This window comes from Lampetra fluviatilis, chromosome 11 (assembly GCF_964198595.1).
Source record: "Lampetra fluviatilis chromosome 11, kcLamFluv1.1, whole genome shotgun sequence".
NCBI classification, from domain to species: Eukaryota; Metazoa; Chordata; class Hyperoartia; order Petromyzontiformes; family Petromyzontidae; genus Lampetra; species Lampetra fluviatilis.
In genome coordinates, this window is record NC_136285.1 from 9,905,397 (window position 1) to 9,927,290 (window position 21,894).

General features: G+C 44.7%; 1 protein-coding gene across 1 annotated transcript in view; it reads left to right on the top strand.

The window, feature by feature from the left end:
• The first annotated feature begins 202 nt into the window (after nucleotides 1-202).
• Nucleotides 203-21,894, top strand: part of LOC144934784 (voltage-dependent calcium channel subunit alpha-2/delta-2-like) — a 148,556-nt gene continuing 126,864 nt past the window's right edge. Inside the window, exons 1-3 of the mRNA XM_078860929.1 lie at nucleotides 203-375; nucleotides 4,116-4,197; nucleotides 6,745-6,861. Of these exons, the coding sequence (XP_078717055.1) occupies nucleotides 278-375; nucleotides 4,116-4,197; nucleotides 6,745-6,861 (297 nt within the window). The 5' untranslated portion in view covers nucleotides 203-277. The remainder of the gene's footprint in view (nucleotides 376-4,115; nucleotides 4,198-6,744; nucleotides 6,862-21,894) is intronic.

The window sequence follows — 21,894 nt, forward strand, 5'->3', positions numbered from 1 at the left end:
GACCCTGCCGGGGCCAGCAGCAGCGGCAGCAGCGGCGGCGCTTTAATTGGCTCGCGGAGCGTCCCGCGCGCAAGCAGCACCCTCTCTCTCAACGCGCGCTCTCCGCTCGCTCGCCACCCTCCCCCCTCTCTCTCTCTCGCTCTCGTCTGTTCTCTCCCACCCTCTCTCTGCTCGCACGCTCTCTCTCTCTCTACCGCGCGCGCGTGCGTGTGTGTGTGTACACGCGCGTGTGTGTGTGTGTGCATGTGTCCCGCGTCCCGCACGAAGAGGTGTCAATATGGCGACGGCGGTGTGTCCGAGAGGCAGCGCCTTCGTCTCACTTGCGCTGGCCATGATGAGCCTGGTACGCGCCGACGTCTTCCCGCATCCGTGGACGTGAGTAACACCCCCCCCACCCCAGTACTCTTGCTCTTTCGACTCGGGGAAGAAACTCCCAGCGTGCGGGTCTCGCGCGCGCGCGCGCTGGCCGGGTCCGTCGCCCTCATTCATCCATCCATCGCATCGATGCGTACATTTAATCCATCGTTTAGTGACCGCTCAATCCATCTCTTGTCTAAACTATAACTTGACCCGCGCTATCATCCGCGCACTCTGTTTCCCCAAGAGGACCGAATCTTCTTCATGGACGTCCCAGCGCTTGTCTGTTACATTCTCCGCATGCCCGTACCTGGTCGTCTTAATGCCTAGCGGCGCATTTCAGACTGCTCCAAATACCTCCTTGTGTGCGTTTGACATGAACAAATATCAACGCTGTTGCATTTCACTGTGAGTGCATGGCCGATAACATGTGGCCCGTTGATGTAATGTGTTTGTGCTCACATGACGTGCCCTGCATTTGTGGTATGCTGCGCTTCTGCGCAACAGTGTGCGTGCGAGCTGAGGGTGCGGAAAGGAAACTTGACCGCTGGCGCATTGCTTATGCACGCCGTTTTTGCGAGTTCGATAGAGACTTCGTATTTTTTATTTAACCACGCGCCGCTGCTACGTATCGGTCGTAACCGATGCAATGGTAAAGAGCGAGTTTTTAAAATGTGCTACTCATTCAAAAAAGAGAATGACACGTCACATATTGCCCGCCGTCTGCATGTTGTGTAGATGTGTGCCTTAATTCGTGAACGGGTTGCCTCAAATAGATGCGCGTGTTATTTCGTGGATGGGTTTAAGTTAAATCGTTTCGAATTTCTCGGTACGTTTATCGATACTGTGAGTGTTTTGTTTCGCTAAAAAAACGACCTTGGCCCTCAATCTAATCCAAGATGCATTCGATAACATTGTTTACGGAATTGTTAAAAGTTATCATTGCAATGAGTAGACAGACACTTGGCGAGATCGGAACACAAAGCGGGTCGCCAAGAATTGTTGCGGGGAGGGGGTGGGGTTTGCGATGTAAAACGGAAATTACAACGAACATGAGTCAACACAAATGTTTACTTGGGGATAGCAAGAAATACGTCGGCAAAATGTCACTCACTCCCGAAGGGTTTCTTTCTCCTCGTATTGCGCGCAGCAGCGCCGCGTCGCAGCTAGCGCCACGCCATAACTCCGAAGCGCCTTTGCCGGAGTATGGACACGCTCGCTCTCTCTCTCTCTCTCTACAACAATGGGGAGTCTTGTGATAAGCATAGGACGTCGTGCGAACTGGCTCCCTGCAAGCCACGGCAATGAGCGTCGCGCGAATAAGACGGAGTACGTCAGCAAGTGTGTGTGCGCTTGGACCCTGTGTGTGTGTGCGCTTGGAACCTGTGTGTGTGTTTACGCGCTTGAACCCTGTGTGTGTGTACGCGCTTGGACCCACCACCAACGCAAACAAATATGACGCAGGCTCGAAGTGAGTCAGCTTAATTTCGTCTCCAAACAAGGCTCCTTTTATTTACGCGAGACGTGCTCGGTGACTTAACGCTGTCGTGACTGCATGAATTAATATTCTTTGGGTCTTTCGGTAAAGTCACGTAGATGGGTTAAAAGAAAATTACAAAAAACATATTTTCTTTCAACCTATCTACGTGACTTTACCGAAAGACCCAAAGAATAGGTGCTCGGTGGTTTGTAAAGTGTGAACACCGCGGTCACCTGTATGTAAACGGGCCACCAACGCGATAGTTGTTCACGGCGCAAAACGAACGTGATAGACAATAATACAAAGCGCGCACCCAATTTAGCATTGCCTTGAGATAGCCACCGAAATTGCGCGCCCGACTCTGCCCATGCGGCCTGACGCTTACCACAGCAGACACGACGACGAGTACGATGATGATGATGCGATGATGCGGGATTGACAAGGACGTTCGGGTTGGTTCAAATTGTAATGTTCTCATTAGCCCCGGGACATTGACCCGTTTGCTATCTACTGTACGGCGACAGGGTGCCCAGCAAAGATAAAGACTCCCCCCCCCGTCTAGCCTTAACAGACTGTTGGGGCAAAGTGCTGTTAGCGAGCGCCTATGAATGTCGGCAATGCGCACGGAAGGGCTCACATCAGCATAAATACAAAAATCCCCCCGTCCAGCCTTAACAGACTGTTGGGGTAAGTGCTGTTAGCGAGCACCTATGAAGACCGGCACGGCGCACGAGGGGGCTGGTGGCCAACACCACGCCCGGCCGTCTTTGTCTCCCTAGTGGCGGTCCCAGGACCGGTTCAGATAATCGTCACTGGTGTTGGCCGTAAACAGGAATCGAACTCGGGTCGCCGGGTTCGTAGCGCAGCAGCGCTAACCGCTGCACCACCGCTCCCCACGTCAGCGCACACACCCGCATCGCGCCAGTGCAGCGCGCCACTGCCACCCGTTCGACTGCATCACTCACCCGAATCTGTGCTGTGACATTACTTTACCGCCCCTTCTTATTTATGTTTGTGATTACCCCTTATTACATGACACGTAGCGTAGGGTTTGTGTTTGTGGCTTTGGCGGGGGAGGGTGGGGGCGATGCTTGAGAAGGGTATTTGTAGTTGTGTATGAGCAGAGTTTTGTTTGTATTCGTAATAAAAACAGTTGGCACGTTCCCCGTTGCTGCTCAATAGCATCACGCGTCATTGAGATGCCTTGTGGATTTGCCAGGGAGAGCGAGATGCATTGCAGTTTTGTATGGACAGTTTTTCATTTATCTGCAATACTGCTTATTAGACCATTTGACACTAACTCCTTGTTTTTTTTTGGTAAAGTCACGTAGGTAAAAAATAAAATAAATGAAAACAACTAAATTAAATCACGACATTTGACACTTCCCAGGTGTTTTTTGCGTGTGTTAATACAACGATTTGTCATTGATATTCCGTGTCACCTTCGCAAAGGAGACCTGGGATCTTCCCGCTGTGTATGTCGAGTTACTAATTTGAATACCACTCAGACCCGTTGACACTTCTTCCCCAGTCCCTTTTCAAGAAGAAAGAAAATAAACAAATGCCAGTGTTGTTCTGTCTAAATAATTCATCGGCGCGCGCGAACGTTTTTTTATTTATAAAATCCAATATTAATATTGCAGCACGAGCTCTGTCCATTACAATGCGGACAGCACTTTTTTTAGTAATTGCCACCTACTCAATTCGCTCGCGACAGTAACAGGGAGACTGCAGCACGTGCAGAGACCCAGGCGTGTCTCACAATGCGCTCCGTCACCCTGCCACGGCTGAGTGTGCTGCATAGTTTACGACCGCGTTTAAATCGTCACACTCATCTTAATGTCTACATTAGGGCATTATTTATTTCCCCCCCCTCTTCCCCCCTCCTCCCCCCCAAAAAAAAACCACATGGCCTTGGACAAGTATTTTTTTGTTTGCGGTCAGGAGACCCACGTTTTTTTTTGTTCCTGTGGAGGTTATTCCTGCCCTGGGTGGGTTGGGTTGGGTGGGTTGAGGGTAGGAGCTGGTTGATTGACGGTAGCTTTGCGCCCTGTCGGAGGGGTAGAGGGGAATGAGGTTGCCCTGGCACGGCGGGTTAGGGGTTAGGGGTGGGTTGGGTTGGTTGAGGGTAGGAGCTGGTTGATTGACGGTAGCTTTGCGCCCGGTCGGAGGGGTAGTGGGAAAGGAGTTTGGGACTGAGCTGTACGCTAATGCAGATTAAGGCGACCTGCGGTGATAAATAACGGCACGTGGATGTTGTTGCTTCGGAATGCTGCAGAATTAAGCAATGGGCGGGGAGGCTGGACCGGGAACTGGAGCGCGTCGTGCGTCAAGCCAGCGGGGTCGACCAACTCAAGCAGGTACGTGCGTGTGTCCTCCCTGTGTGTGTGCTATGTGTGTGTGTGCTCTCTGTGTGTGTGCACTCCCCATGTGTGTGTGTACTCTGTGTGTGTGTGCACTCCCCATGCGTGTGTGCGGTGGCGTAGTGGTTAGCGACGCAGCGCTATGAACTCGGCGACCCGAGTTCGATTCCAGCACACGGCCAACACGAGTTAGGATTATTTGAACCTACTCTAGGTCGACTCAGCCTCAAATCTAGTGTGATGTGTAAACATCGCCACGAGGGAGAGATAGGCGGCCAGGCGTGGTGCTGGCCACCCCTCGTGTACCGTGCAGGTCTTCGTAGGTGCTCGCAAACAGCACTTGTCCCAACAGTCTGTTTAGGCTTGAATGGGGATCTTTGTGTGCAGTAAGGAGGAGGGTAGAGAGGGAGAGGGGGAAGGGGATGGGGGCATTTTTCATGACCATTTGATACCAATCGTATACCAGTTTAATGCCAGTATAATTGAGACTATGCTAATACCAGTTTAATGCCAGTCTAATTGAAACCAGTCTAATACAAGTCGAAATGATACCAGTCTAATACCAGTCTAATTGATGCCAGTCTAATACCAGTCTAATTGATGCCAGTCTAATACCCGTCTAATTGAATCTAATACCAGTCTAATTGAATTCCACTGATGACCCCTCTGCAGGGTTCAACTTCGAATGGTACACTCCAGCAGTTGTCCTCCTCGTGATGACAACTCACGTATTGTGGGCCATGCTTGCCTGTGCACATGCGTCTTGATACTTGAACAGGCTCCGTCGTTGTCGGTGGAGGTTTGGTGATTCATCTCTATAAGTTTAGGCTTCTTTGTGATGAGGGAGTTTTTTTTTTAAACATTTGCATGTGTGGGGAGACAGAGGATTCGGGTCACTGTTGAATCATTACAAGTTATCTTAACTCTACTGTGCAATTGTACAGACTATAGAAAAATGGTATGTCCATTTTAATTGCCTAATATATCATTGATTTATCTAAAACAAAACAAATGTCAGTACTTGTAACACTGTGTTGTGCAGTATATTGTACGATATACGTGTGCATACTCGTTTTTTTACGTTACATTAATGCTTATTTACGAGTGAAATTATGTTTAAAATGACATTTCTCTAATTAAAACAAGCGTTCGTGAATTACGAAAGCAAATATCACGGATCTCTGGAGAGGCTAGCTGAAGATGATTTGGGAGAAGGATATCCATGCCTAGCATATTAATTTCAATAATGCACACTACAATGTAACTGTCTAACTTATCAATCGCCATCATCCCCAACTAAGCCCTACTTTCTAAAGGAGGACTTAAATACATCATGTCAATATGAATAAGCTTGACATCCATTCTTAACTGCTCCCACACATTTTTTTGAAATTAATTAACTCTTCATGGCGCCCAAAAAGAAATACTTTTAGTGGCATCATCTGTAATTTGTCTGTGCTGCCACACATGTTCTGACTTTCTTTCAAAGTTCCCCTCACCAATTGCCATGATTGGTGTGCAATCATTTGTGCAGTCATGATAAGGGGGTGTACAGCGTGAAGGCTGCGAGTAATCAGTGGAGACTTGTGTAGGCGACATTGACAAAAGGACTTCGGAATGCCTTCGAACTACACTGAATTGTAAGAAATTGTACGTAACCGGAAAAAATTATCCAAAAAAATAGACCCTTCCTTTCACGTTTTAGATGCGCCTAAAAAAAACTGTCGGAAATGTGTAAGTGGTTCTCATCTCAGATGTATGATCTTAAATCGTACTATACATATTCAATGTGCACTGAAATTATGAGCGCCTTCACTTTCAAAATGTAATTTCTACATACATTTAATTTCAAATACAATGTTTTTAATATTTACTTTACTCACAGTAATGCTCCATTATTATTTATATGAGCATTATTAACAAACAATTTGGCATTGGAAATGTTCAAAGCTAGACACCAAAGTACTATCATTGCACTGTATTTCAATAATCATTTTTACATATGTTGAGTTTGTTTTGTATTTATTAGGCACACTTTAATCATTGTCTGGCAATAATATTTTGACATTATACATGAAAACAATAGCCCTGCTAAACTGCCTCTGTGAAATAAGCCACGTCTGACGGAAATAATGTGTTTAGAAAAATACACAAATCAACTGTTTAATAACACAAGGAGTTACAATTTTTTTTATTCCAAAACGGTATTATTTATTTTAAATTTTTTGACATGGGCAGTTAATTCAAAGAACAAACATTTCAGCCGTATCTAGTTGCCTGGTTAAAATAACACGATGCAAGAAACACATAGACCGTAATTACTTCCATTGCCCTGCTGCATTTCTGCTCTGCTCAACAGATATTTCACCTACAGTTTTCCTTTGCTGCCTCGAAACAAAAATTATTAGCCGCTATTGTTGGTGGGGCTACCTCTGTCCAGTTGGTCACAGTGCAGTGCAAGCGATTCCAGTGTTGAATTTTTGGCACCGAACCGGGATTGCTGTGCAGTGCTGGTCGATGGCTAATTTTATCTGCCATTTGCAGCTGTACACGGAGCACAAGCATCTGTTTGAGGTGCGGAGGAACGATGCACAGCATCTGGTGGAGTCGGTGACCGGCGAGATTGAGAAAGTCCTCGACAAGAAAGTGAAGGCTCTGGAGGTGAGTGTGACATGCCCTCATTTTTCCTGCAAGGTCCCATCTGATTGCATACAAAATTAGATCACTTCACTACAATGCATGTTTCCGTCGATTAACTGCTTTATTTGCTCTACCGAAATCGAATTAAAGATAAATTCAACTTATGGGGTTATGTGTTTTTTTTCCTGTTGAATTAAGAAAGCCCTGTACTGTATACGCTAAATAAAATAGTAATGTAATATACTTTGCCAATCCACTGCTGGATTAAAGTCTCCACAATTCGCCCGTGTTGATTATGGGAGTTTGGTTGCCCGTACTGCAGCACGCAGCTCATTGCATGTTTGTGAATGGATGGTCCAGGATTGGTTCTGATATCGTGTGCCCTTTCCAGCGCCTTATCCATGGTTGGGTATTAGATTTAGATCACCAGGTTCATAGAACAACGGGCTAACCGCTGTGCTACTGCTTGACACCAAAACACTGCGATATAGTGTTAAATATATTGTTTCCAATATACTATTGTGATTTGGGTACCCTGTGTAAATGATAGTGGAGATAATAATACTAATTTTGCCAATTTCTGTACAAAAAAACCCACTGAGTATCAATACTCTGTCTTTACGAGAATATCGGATTGGAATGTTTGACCAATACTGTTCATGACATCTGGGAGTAAAATCAGAGAACCAAGAAAAACCCGTACAAAATGGACTGGCGACAATCAACACTCTCATCTCGTGGTCACTTCGCAGCTCCACGCCTGCCAACACCTGGTGAGGCCCTTGATGGTCACCCATACAAGTGTAGTGACATAGAATTCGCGATGTAGTAGCATAGCGCTTGCTGCTGGCGGGGAAGGGGATCTGCGGCTTACGGCAGCCCTGACGTCAGCAGGCCACGTGATACACCAGAGGGGGATCTAGGGGGGAAAGGTCACGGACCGGGCATGCCAGGAACCCGCTGGTAGGTTCTAGAAAGGGGGCGTGGCCGGGGGCGGAGCCAGGCCACGTGACAGTATAAGAGGGGCCCCTGGAGGGGACCTCAGGGCTGTCGTTTGGAGTAAGATCCCCATCGTGCTGTTGAAGATCGTCACTGTCTCGATTTAAACCTTTCGTGACTGCAGGGATTCATCTTCTTTGTTCTTTCGGTAAAGTCACGTAGAATGGAAATAATACAATAATAAAAATAAAACATAATTAAATAATTCTCACGACGTTTCGGCCACAACGCAAGCAGCCGTCCTCAGGTTAAGAACAGGTTTGGGTACCCAGACTGTCTTATCGACAGACCTGTTCTTCACCTGAGGACGGCTGCTTGCGTTGTGGCCGAAACGTCGTGAGAATTATTTTATTATGTTTTATTTTTATTATTTTATTATATCCCTTCTACGTGACTTTACCGAAAGAACCAAGAAGATCGTCACTGTCGTCACTGTCTTCTCGTCGCCATCGTCGCTGTCGTCTTCACTCGATATTGCGCTGCTAGACGGTGGTTGGCTGTCTCGGTTCAGCGCCGTCAGTGTTAGATGGCTCGTGTTGTCTATAGGCTAGCAACCCACGTAGTGTTGTGTATAAACGAGATATAGAAGAGTGTGTACCAACGTAGGGTGTATAGTGTGCGTTAAATAAAGTGCCACCAACCCTTAGTGTCTCCGAAGTGAGTCACTACACAAGTAATAACCAGGCCAAAAAAACCCTTGCCTATCTTCTGAGACTTGAAAATGTTTTGAGTAATTTGATGAAAGGCATAGATAGATCTCTTTTGAGATCTCACATCTTAATATTTTAATAACACAATATTATGAAAATGTTATTATGTAAACATCTTTCAGTAATTTATTTTAAAATATATATTTTATAATATTCACTGAGGAGCAATGTCTTATTTGAATTGGTTAATTTGAAAAGGTAAATAATTGTACCCTATTTGGCTGCAAGAAGCCAAATAAGTCTACTCTGCAATCATGTCCTTGTCTTGGCACACCCTTAATAGTATTCTCAGGTATAATAAGCACATAAACATGAAATTAATTATGTTTTAATCCATTGTCTTCTCTGTGGTGCACAGTTAAAGACACGTGTGAAATTACTATAGATGATACTGCTGAGATTCAAATTTAATGCATAAGCTCCAGGGAGCTCAAGTAGGCACGTAGCTTATAAATATCAGCATTTAGCGTACAGTTCAATGACGTGTTTTCATTGAGATGCATTTAGTAAAGCCATGTTTGCTATGTATTATTCCATAAGAGCTATGTGTGACTTTAATGGGATTCTGGGGTCGGGGGGAGGGGGTAATTTGTTCTTCATTGGTGAATACAGCAACCAACAGGTATTCAATACACTAGAGATACTGCTCCAGCAATCACCAGATATTAACTGCTCCAGGAAAAGGATGCATCAAGTTTTTTTTTCCCCAGACACTCAACAAAAATTGCGAAACCTTAAAAAATATTCTGTTCACGACTAATTGCTTCTGCAGCCTTTTTAGAGGCTTTCTGCCTGGGTCAGCTTGGCTTCAATGCCACTTCGAGCAGCTTTTGGTTATGGCCATTAACTTCCCACGTGAGCTGACCTAACGTCGGGAATATTTCTTCCCAATCAGACCTGCTGTCTTGCAAAATGGACTGGGGGAAAACAATTAACAAAACAATTAGGCGGTGACAAGTGGTTTTTAGTCTGCAATTTTTTTAGTCTGCCTTAAATATATACATATTTTTACATACGGTGTAATGGACAGTGAATTGTTGTTTTCATCCGCTTTACAGTTCCAATGCATTTTATTATGTTTTATTTTTATTATTTTATTATTTCCCTTCTACGTGACTTTACCGAAAGAACCGAGAATATGAGTTCCAATGCAGTTATTTTCAGCAAGACAAAATATATGGCAGGATTTTTTTGTCTTTCTCATGGCAACTTCTGCACTTTAGTTTAACTCGAAATGAGCGTCGTCGCTTCACGAAGGATGTAAGATGCAGCCGTGGCGCTGATTGATGTTGCGGTTTTAAGGTGTGTTCATTTGTCTCCTGCGTGATGTCCTTGAGTGCTGTGGCTCAAGGGTATGTAACACTTGTAGGCAACGTTTTCATCCAATGTTACTCCTACAAATGCATCCGTATTTTTTTTGTAAGTTGGTGTCATAAGTTAATCCTAATGCCTGTTTAAAAGGCAAATGATGATGAATCGATTCATTGATTAAAATTGATTCTCATGATTTTAATCTGTCAGGGTTGGGATTGGCGGTTAGGGGGAGAGTGGTGAATCATTGCTCCTTGACTGTTTAGCCATAATTGTATAAAGCAGTTCCAACTGTGTATCGGTGTCCATGCGGTTAACGGTTACGATGTTGGCATTTTCATACCTACATTTTACTTTTCATTTTTGACATTCGGCAATGAACAGCGCTCGATGTAGCGTGCAATGGTGCAGTTGTTTACGTTATTCACAGCTTTGATATTATATTCTCTTCCAAGATATCTCACCAGTGTGGAAGAGGAGGCCAAATACTTTCTAGAGGGGGCTCTCTAGAGCTCCCTCGAGTTAGCGCGCTTCTGCCAGCACTGGTGTGAGAAAGACATTTCTCACCAAACCTTTATCTTTCTTGAGGATTTATTGCTTTCGTATTTTTTTATACGCCTAATATTCCCCTTTACTGAAATAACCACAATTCTGTTGTCGCTCATTTGAATCTGGTCAAATACCACAATGCACACGTTTGATTTTCCACTGACACGCATTTGAAGAATGGTCAGGTTTGCGGCAGCATATTTGTTCAGTGCTAAACATCCATGCATCCGTTCCTCACTGTACGCTCAGCAAAAGCCAATTACCACATAATAAACAGAAGACACATGCACACATTAGGCAGAACAAGGAAGGTGTCCCTCAAACCCCACAAATCTGTTCCGGACAGTGAAGATACTGACATTGGCAATCAGCTTCCTCGGAATAAAGACTGGGTAAAGGAATACCAAGTGCACACTCTATCGCATGCCTTCATCACCTACCTGCCGGTCCGTCTGAAGAAAAGTCAGTTCTGTGTGTACAACCCCAGCTGTAGGATCTCATTGAGCTTCCTGAAGCCAGCGTGAATTGAGACCCGAAAGAAAATGAACATTTTACGTTAACATATATCCAGGAAAGAACAAGAAAGCAAACTAAAGGTGATCGGTGATACATGTAAACTTCGATATATATACAATAAGCACAAGTTATATTATTTTGTGTCTTAATTCGTGGCATCCACATGATGCTATAGTAAGCATAACTGGTTTTCGACTAAAACCTGTGCCAACAATAGCAGCTCATCTCTGCATATTTACAAGCTGGCTGCATGTCATATGCTGTAAATTGGCTTCATATTTTTCCACTTCCCTCTAAGCAGAAAGGACCTTATGCAGCTTGCTGATAAAACTGTAATCCTGGATTTTCATCCGGAGCAAATCCTATCTTATTTCCATACTCGCTCTGCCAAGAATTCCCTCCTTGTCCGTTTGTGGGAGAAATAAAACAAATCGCCGCAGTTGATTTTAAAGTTCAACATCCATTACGTCTTATAAGGGGCCTATATACCATGCCATTGTCGAAATCGCATGTTTTAAAAATAAACGTGTGATTAGTTTTCATGTAAATGAGTAGAGTAGCAGATTCTTTCGGTGAAATATTTCACAATTGTACTGGGAATTCTAAAAGCTGACCTGAATAGCTACAAAATGATGAATAGAGAGTGTACAATATTAGTTTAAGAAATTTCAATGAACAAATGAATAACACTCATTTCAATGAATACATCGTGTTTTATGTTATTCTAAAATTGCAATCGATAGGAACAAACTTACATTCATCATTTGCCTGTAATTGATATTACATTTGTGTTGCTGTTTTGATGTATTTGTGGAAAAAACTAATATTTGAAATAACCTGCTCACACATTCAACAATGACAATTATATAAAAAAAAGCATTATTGAACACGACATTTGCTTAAACTGTGATGTCCTAAAATGCAGCCCAGTGTGAGCATAAGGCCAGTTATCTTGATTTATGGATTCGCAGATATTGAATTGGTAACCCTGTTTGCAGCACTTTAGGGGCCATTCTCTGTCACTGTATTTGTCAATTTCTGTGCTTGGGAGGTTTAACGTCTTGCCCAAGTCGTGCTTGTGTAATGTGGTGTGTAGGCCCCACACAGCCGGCCAGCTGGAAGTCAGTGGCCAATACTAACATTTTAGTAGTTTCATGTCGCAGCCTGCTTCCTCCTGCCCATCACTGCTGCCATCAGCACTATAAGCCCTCTGTTGCTCCATCTCCATTTGTGCGTTTACTATCATCACAGTCTCGTCTTCTCATTCGATCTTGTTCAGCACTTGGGAGACCCATCGTCGTCTTCTTCCGTACGGCTGCTGATGTGGATGCAGAGCAACACCAAGTACAATTTCACATGCAGGTGGTCAAGCCAGATAACCGCGTCAGGAGCAGCGTAGTGCGTCGCTGCGATGTCTCCACCGTATTTGCGGATCGGTCATTGCGTCGTTACATGCTGTACGGTCTGTTCTGGATGACCACAGTCGCACGCCGGAGAGTTTTTAATTTTCCATTTGTGCATCAGGTAGTATCTACGTCTGTCATGGTTTGTGCAGATGCGGTTTAGGGTGGACGATGAACTTCGTGGAATATCAAACCCTGGTATCTTCTGCGTTGGGTCTCTCGTGAAGTGTTTGTGAGTTCTTTTGAACGCCCTTCAGCTTTCCAAGCTTCGTTGGGGTTGAACCCGCATCGTTGAATGAGACCGGTAATGTGGTTTATGGGCTGTTCTTGCGCAGTCTGTCTTGGTTGTGCTAAATGTGTGCAAATTAATACATAATGAAGAAAAAGATGCCTTAGGCTATATCTGGGTCTCTAGGAATGTTACTGAATATTAATGATCATGTGAATGCAACCAGGCTGTGTATTCTTCACACACTGCATCAAAGCACAGTGCGATACACACGACCACCATGTGTATGTATTTAATAGATATATGCCACAAATGTAAAACATATTAAGAGCTCGTGTTTTTCAATATATAGAAACTGCCTCCAGTTTTTTTAACAGCTTGTAAGTACAACATGAATTATACTTGCATGGAAAACGCTGCTGGATTCTGGATAATGTTTTATTGGTCAATGTGTTTTCCTGATAAGCTTGTAACTCAGCAATGTGTGAAAGAAATTATATCGTGGACAAATATAATAAAAACAATTTTAATGCGTGTCCACTACATTAGCGGATTACTTCTAATGCACGTTGTATATGACCAAATCACCCAGAATGCACCCAATCCCATCAGATCTCTGAAGCTAAGCAAGATTCAACTCAGACGATGCTTGGATGGATGACCATCACCCTTAGAACAGGTGCAGTTGTCATTGTGGGCAGTGCAGCTAGATCCGTTGTTGTACCCTCACTCCTTTAATCAAAAACAAAGATTCGCCCATATAGGCTTAACAGACTGTTAGGGCAAGTACTGTTTGCGAGCACCCTTGAAAGCCGGCACGCCACACGAGGGAGTGGGTGGCCAGCACCACACCCGATCGCCTTTGTCTCCCTCGTGGCGATGTTTACCTCGCTATCTACTCATTTGAGGCTGAGTCGACCAAGGGGAGGTCCTGCACCGGTTCAGATAATCGTGAAGTATTGGCCGTAAGCGCTAAACACTCCACTTCCGATCGCCCACAATTTCACAAGCCTGCAGTGACCAGCTTGGTGAGGTATGATCAAATAACCCTTACTACTTGTACAGTGTGGGGATGCCCTCATCCAACAGCCAATTTACAAATCCGTTGTCCATGTACATATTATATTTATTCATAATCGATTTTCTGCTCAAAAGATCAAGGTTATCTGCATAATGACTGGCGTATGCTTTCGCTTTCAACGTTTGCTATCGTTTGAAAACTAAAATAACGTAATAATTTATCGAGATCATCGCATCCACGCCATGCCAGTTTGTCTTAAATCGTGAAGAAGATGCCTTCTCTGTAGTATGGCAGTTATTATGCACTAAAAACTGAAAAATGTTTATTCATAGCATAGAAAAGACTTCATCCAATTTTCACGATACATTTGAAAATGGTGGGATGGCGAAGGAGAAAATGTTTAGGTTTAATAATGAATATTATTATTTTCGCAACTGCTGAAATATAAAAAAATAAACTTCCATATAAAGCGTACAAGCTAATCCTGCAAACACGCCTTCTAAGGCTTGAAGGGGGGGGGGTGGAAATCTTCAAAAATTCATCACTTCAGGTGTCCTTTGGCGAAATATTCTGGGAAAAGTAATTATCTAGTTGTGTTTGGCTTACTGGTTGTGACAGGAGGGCAAGGCATGCCTTTGGCTGAAAAGCTCAAGTGTGATTAACGCTTGGCGAATTTGTGTAGAATTCGAAGCCGAGGCTATGTGACTTGCGAGAGTGAAGGAGAGCATTATTGTCAGGTTTTATCTGTCAAGGCTCAAAGCGTGCCACAGTGCTCACCCCATGAGGTCTGTTTTAATGGCAAAAGGGACATGCCTTTTCCAAAAGGTTTGAATGAAACACTTTAACATTTTTAAAAGGTCTCTCTTTTTAGACCGTCTTATGTATACACAAAAACAAGTATAATATTTAAAAGTGCAATCAAACGCACATATCCTTTCAATTAATATATTTGAAAGAGGTTTAGGCACTTATTTATGATGCGTTTTTATTTACTGATGGAAGTTAAGCTGTAGGTGTCAACCGTCACGAAAGCAGCCTGCCACGTCTCAATTTCTTTCTTATCTCGCCTCTTCCCACGTAATCTGGTATCTCTTCAGGGCCTTCCACTCTCTGCCTTCAACATCATTCATTGTCCTTTCGTCCCCTCTGCTTGCCTCCCCCTCTGGAGGTGCCCAATCTACAACCTCCTATCGCATTGCTCCATCTGCAGCACGTACCCAAACTATCGCATTAATTTTCCGACAATCATCCGATCCACTTTGCTTTGTCCAGCGTTCCTAATGGTATTCTCAATCACACTTGTATCTGTCAGACCCCCCCCCCCCCCTTTTTTTCTTTTGCTCCAACACTGCACTTACATTCTACACACCAGCCAGCAATTGCAGATAACTGGCCGCTGGGTAAGGAGGCACATGGCTACAAACCAGCCGAGTTTTGAGGTGGGATTCGATGGATTGTGCTTACATTGCACAAGACATGGCTACTTGCCTGAACAGCGAGTGCCCTGCAAAGGGCAGTAGGGTGTGTGTGACACTGACCGCCGATCTGTCCAGAATTTCACTGCTTTTTCCCTCCGATTCACGGCCTATCTCGAATCTCTCCAGTTTATCCTCATGTGAAAGCATGGCCAACTGTCTGAAGCAGGGCTCCTTGTCGCCTTTACAGCTCTGTAGAAGGCAAAGGTACAGCCCTGCAATGTTAATGCCACTGATGGGAAACCATAGAGAACCCCTTCTAGAGAGGGTAGTGGGCCTACTCCAGAGGTCGCAAACGGGTTTTGATTCCTTACCCGTACCCGTACTCGGCCGCACCAAGGTCGCAAACGGGTACCCGTACCCGGCCATACCCGTACCCTACCCGTACCCGGCCCGGCCGGGTATGGGTAGGGTACGGGTATCGGGTACCTGATTGCGACCTCTGGGATGAAGCCATGTTGCAGGCGCGGGTGGATTGATTCTAGGAATTTTCATTGTGAGAAGAGACAAGACATTGGGAAATGAGTGACAAACAGTTACTCACCAGTGACTCACGGCCTAGCCGTACCCGTACCCGGCCGCACCAGGATCGCAAACGGGTACCCGTACCCGGCCGGGTACGGGTAGCCGGGTATCGGGTAGGGTACGGGTATCGGGTACCCGATTGCGACCTCTGGCCTACTCTCTCGCCACACATTCTAAAAGAGGTAGAAGTAACCACACTCATCGACTTGCTGCAGTATAAGCCACTTATACTGCTGAGTGGAGAGCAGCAATATAAATAGGTAGGGAGGGGGGGTTAAGAACGTGTCTGCTATTTCAACTGCCACGCCAAGAGTTCTAACCAATGCCCTCTCGATTGCTTGGCCACCGCCGCAGTATTATTTCATTTCACTATTGTGCTCCAACATCCATACTCTCCTTTCCTTTTCTAACCTTATCCGTATTTCCGCCACGGCGGTTATTCTTGGCTTCGATACATCTACACTGCGGCCAAAGCGCGCCCGCTCTCTCAGCTTGACGGCAGCCTGCACGCCCCGATTGCAATGGCCTCTTCTTCCCTTTGGTCCTGACGATGACGACTTTCTCAATAGTGCGACGACAAGCCGGCAGCTGTCCCAGACTCTGCCGGACACACGCCGTCAAGCATGACCCCTGAGGCCACGGTCTTGGCTTCCATCGCGCCTGGCAATGGGGCACGGCACAGAAGAAAGGGGAAGAAGGAAGGTCCGTCACCCAGACCGCCATGCTATAAATAGGGAGCGAGTATCAAAGAAGTAAAAAAAAGATAAATGGTTCGTCCAGTGCCCCTCTACATCTATTCCATGACACTTCCTCCTCGGCATGCATCGACTCGTCCGACTATTTAAATGCCACTTACTGTTCCGTGCCACCTATGCCCGCGGTGACAATTTCAGTGAAGGTTAACTTTGCTCCCAAGGGGAAAAACACAAGTAAATGTCTCATCCTTCATCATCGTCAGGCGCAGATGTGTTAATAGTCACCGATAATAGGGTCGGCCAGCTTTATACCGGCTCTAGCGTCACCCTCCCCGGGAAGCGATTTGCTTGACTCACTCACGATAGAGGCCATATATATTATGGATGATATTGGTCGCGAAAGCCTACGTGTTAAACTGATCGTATATATTTGTAAGTATTTTGTACAAGACGTAAAGCAGGTTGTAACTTCAGGTTGATCCTGGCCTATGAGTAAAACCAATAGACCTCTAGGCCATCATTTTTGGAGGGCCCAAATTGTAAAAATAGTTTTTCAGATTTTCCAAGGTATAATCATTGACTGACCTCCCTTGCGAATTAATGAACTTCCACAATTCAGAGTAATGATTGGATATTATCGTGCTGAATGTAGCGCTTCTAGTTGGTAAATGGGCAATGTAAACAAATTACATAAACACATATTGGAATTATTATTAGTTCTAAAATTAAGACATATTGGAATCATACTGTACTAAAATGTAACAATGAAGAGTATAGCCCTTTATCAATCCACTGCTGGATGAAGGCCACCCATTCCGTGTTGGTCATAGTTGTTTGACCATACTTCACCATGCTGGTCAGCCTGTGTAGGGTGAAGGGGTGCATTCCAGGACCAGTTCAGGCATCACTTGCCGCTGAGGTTACCCATGACCATGAATCGCATTGAGGCCGCCAGGTTCACGGTGTCTGACGCTAACCACTGTCCCACGGCTCCTACCAACAACATATATTAATGGAAAAGAATTTATGCTTACACGCATTGTGGGAGTAACTACGTTTTAATTACTGAAACATTGCATCATTATGTGCCTAGAATACAAATTTCAGCTGTGTAGCCCTTGCAGAACTTCATTTTAATTCATATCAGTCGGTCAAGATTTTCGATACGTATTCTATCCAACTGGGCCTTTTTCTTCATCTTAAAACTATTATATCATTTATGCCTGAGATTTTAAACCATAGTTTTTACATTAAGACTTAAATTTCAGCTACAGCTGTCCAGGGCCGAACTCTAGAAAATATTTCAGCACCCGACACACCACATCGATAATATCTTCTCACTATGGCTGTGGCTGTTAGTCACATGCCACATCCCAGTCTACCAGCACTCCAGAATTGATTCAGTGAGAAATTAATCCACGATCAACATGTGAAATTAGATATATATATTTTTTAAAATCCATCCGTTGTTCATCCACCTACATCTCAGACATGTAGGTTTCCTGAACATACTTCACCATTCTGGCCAGTGCAGGTTAGTGAAGGAGGGATGGGCCAGCACCAGTTTTGATATCATGTGCCACTAATGTTAGCCGTGCCCCTGAATCAAACTCAAATTGACAATTTCATAACGCACCATGCTAACCACTAATGTACCACTGTTTTGTCCACAAGCATCATTTGGGGTCGTCAAAAGGTGAAATAATTCAGAGTCCCACACAGTGACAGGAAGTCTGCAGAGGCAAGAAGCGTCGTGTAATCTATACCCCAGGGCTCCTCAGTCCCACATTTTTTTGTGAATCTCTCATTTATATGCATACTTATTGAAACACAAAAACAATTAACAATTGTTTTTTGAGCAGCCCTTAATTAATTTTGTCCAACAAGCTACTTGCTTTGCAGGGACTGCACCAGAGAAATCCCTCACAAAGTAAATGTGTGCGCGATTTTATTGTAGGGGGCGGGGGGAGGGAGATCAGGGAGGTATGAATGTCCCGTTATTTAAATGCTTATTGTTTAAAAAAAGAAGTTATAACAAGGCAATCCACATATTCCTTTGTGACCTGAATTTGCCGCATGTGGCATTATTTAAATGTATTGCATTTTACCGGCTGGGTACCCTTGTGGTCAGCAACTCTCACCGCCGGGTCACTTTGTGTGGAGGTAACTGTTTCATTATTGCGGCTGTTGGCAGTTTCAGCAGGGAATTCACAAAGCGTACTGTTTCCCGCAAAGTTGAAATTGAATACCCTGTGACATGGTTAATTACACGAATGGTCTATTGTGCGGTGGTATTATCATCCAACTTCCACTGTTGAAAAGTACCCTCAATTGCATTTTAAAATTCATTATCATCCTCATGTACTTGGCTTAGAACACTAAAATAGACCTCTCTAGCAGAAGAGAATTGTCACCAACAACCATTATTTATCCACTTCTAGATGAAGGTCTACCCATGCAATCTCCATCTCTCTTGGTCCTGTGGTGCCACAATCCATCTCACTTCTGCACATTAGCTGCTTTTATCACTTAATCTCGGACATATTCTCTCCTTCGGCTGCCATTCCATCACCAGTCCTGTCCATCATTTTCTCAAACTCTTTGGTTCTTTCGGTAAAGTCACGTAGGTATAAAATAATAAAATTCATTTTCTACCGACGTGACTTTACCGAAATAACCAAAGAGTATGGATCCCTGCAGTCACGAAAACTTCAAATCATAATTTTCTCATCAAGGAGGATAAACCGTCACACAAACTCCGGTCATCCCCGCAGCAGCTTTTGGGTAACCATCGAATAAAGACGGTCACCGCATTACACACTTTCAGATGCGCTTCTGCGGCCGTCTGGAACGCTCTTCCTTTCAATATTAGGAAGCCACTGGAGCTACTGTATGCACTTTTAAACCTAGATTTTAAACACATTTCTTTAGAATTTATTTTTGTGTTTCATTTCTTGTCCTTCCCCCGCACCTTGGGATTCGCGTGGTTGGCTCCATCATTCCTTCAAGTCAGGTGTCATACCCAAGTCTATTTACTTCTAGATTTGAAGCTTTCGTGACTGCAAGGAATCATCTTCTTAGGTTTTTTCGGTAAAGTCACGTAGAAAGTAAAATAAAATAAAAACAAAAATCACGACGTTTCGGAGGCAACACAAGTCTCCGTCATCAGGTGGGACCGTCACAGCCAGATTAGCTGTATCAAGTGAGGCAATGATTCAAGATGTAATCCCTTAAAAGCGAGTTGAGGGGGGAGGGAGAGGGAGGGGGGAGCTCATCAGACTATGGTAGCCAATGAAAGGAACGTATCGGGAGGGAGGGGGGGGCGAGGCCAAAAGGGTGGGCGATGGACGTGGAAGCGCTTGTGCGCAAGCGGCCAATTACTGCACACGCCAACACAATGGAGCGATTGTGCGCAAGCGGCCAGCCACTGCACCTGCCAACACAATGGGCAGAGAGGAGGAGGGGAGGTCTAATACACATGATAGACAAAAGAACGAAAATGATGATGGGTACAAACTTAGGGGGAGCTCATCAGACTATGGTAGCCAATGAATGGAACGTATCGGGAGGGAGGGGGGGGGGCGGGGGGGGGCCAAAAGGGTGGGCGACGGACGTGGAAGCGCTTGTGCGCAAGCGGCCAATTACTGCACACGCCAACACAATGGAGAGAGAGGGGGAGGGGGGTCTGATACACATGATAGACAAAAGAACGAAAATGCCCATGTTTATACCAATGCTGGCTGAACAATGAAGAGAGTACTGTTAAAATAACTGGGGATGTTAACACTCGGTAAAGTACAGTAAAATAGTGCCTGTCAGATAAGATGGTCCAAAAAATGTGTGATTAAGTCTTTTTTGCGTGGTTGATAACATCTTTCCAATGATTACTAAGTTTGTACCCATCATCACGGTTGAAATTATGTCTGTGTTTGTATATTTGTATGGCTTCGTGTACAAACCTTTGATGGTAGCCGGGAGGTTTGCAGAGAACCTTGGTCTCGGAAAAGACGATTTCATGAGAGCCCACCGAGTTGTAGCAATGATCGGCCACGGCAGAAGAATCAGTTCTTAATCACAAATTTTTTGGACCATCTTATCTGACAGGCACTATTTTACTGTACTTTACCGAGTGTTAACATCCCCAGTTATTTTAACAGTACTCTCTTCATTGTTCAGCCAGCATTGGTATAAACATGGGCATTTTCGTTCTTTTGTTTATCATGTGTATCAGACCCCCCTCCCCCTCTCTCTCCATTGTGTTGGCGTGTGCAGTAATTGGCCGCTTGCGCACAAGCGCTTCCACGTCCGTCGCCCACCCTTTTGGCCTCGCCCCCCCCCCGCCCCCCCCTCCCTCCCGATACCTTCCATTCATTGGCTACCATAGTCTGATGAGCTCCCCCTAAGTTTGTACCCATCATCATTTTCGTTCTTTTGTCTATCATGTGTATTAGACCTCCCCTCCTCCTCTCTGCCCATTGTGTTGGCGGGTGCAGTGGCTGGCCGCTTGCGCACAATCGCTCCATTGTGTTGGCGTGTGCAGTAATTGGCCGCTTGCGCACAAGCGCTTCCACGTCCATCGCCCACCCTTTTGGCCTCGCCCCCCCCCTCCCTCCCGATACGTTCCTTTCATTGGCTACCATAGTCTGATGAGCTCCCCCCTCCCTCTCCCTCCCCCCTCAACTCGCTTTTAAGGGATTACATCTTGAATCATTGCCTCACTTGATACAGCTAATCTGGCTGTGACGGTCCCACCTGATGACGGAGACTTGTGTTGCCTCCGAAACGTCGTGATTTTTGTTTTTATTTTATTTTACTTTCTACGTGACTTTACCGAAAAAACCTAAGAAGAAGAAGTCTATTTACACTCCTTTAAGTCGATCTTGCTGTCAGTGTGATTCTCAAGCTTGCATCTCTCCATGTTTCTTCGTGAACTTTTTATCAGAAGAAAAATTCATGATTTATTTTCTCACCTGTTCAAAGTATACCAATTAAAGCCAAAGTAAACTTTAATTTGAAATACAGTGTCATATAATTTAAAACACAATCAGCTCGTCCAATGCAATGAAACATAAATTTACGTAGTTTTTTTATTTAACAAATTAAATTTAGAAAATAATAGTCTTCCACAATTTTAAAAGGAGCTAAGATATAATTTAAACACTATTAATTGCCGCAGATTTTGTATGATTAACCGTTTTCCATTCCAAGATGTCTGCAAGTTACAGGGTGGATCCCTTCACTGCTGAATCTCGGAATGCGCAAGTAGTTCGCGTTCATTTTATTTGGAGAGGCATAGCGTTTTCAAAGACACTGTCCTCACCGCAGAGAACTGTAGCGACACGACCACACCCTATGATAGCTGGCGCCAAACTGTGCCACATGCCCTCCTGCATGGCCTTGTGGGAGCCTGGACATGTCTTCCGACCTGGATATGTAACGATAAAGTACACGTACGTCGTCCGAATGGAAAAGGGCCAAAGGTTATTATCTGCCAGTTCAGTTTCCTCCACACTGCCCTGTTGGCTTCTACCTGTTTGCCATTCAGCCCTGGGAAAAATACATACACTATTGCTTTTGATATCTACTCACTCACAGCCACCATGCCCTTTTGGCAAGATTGC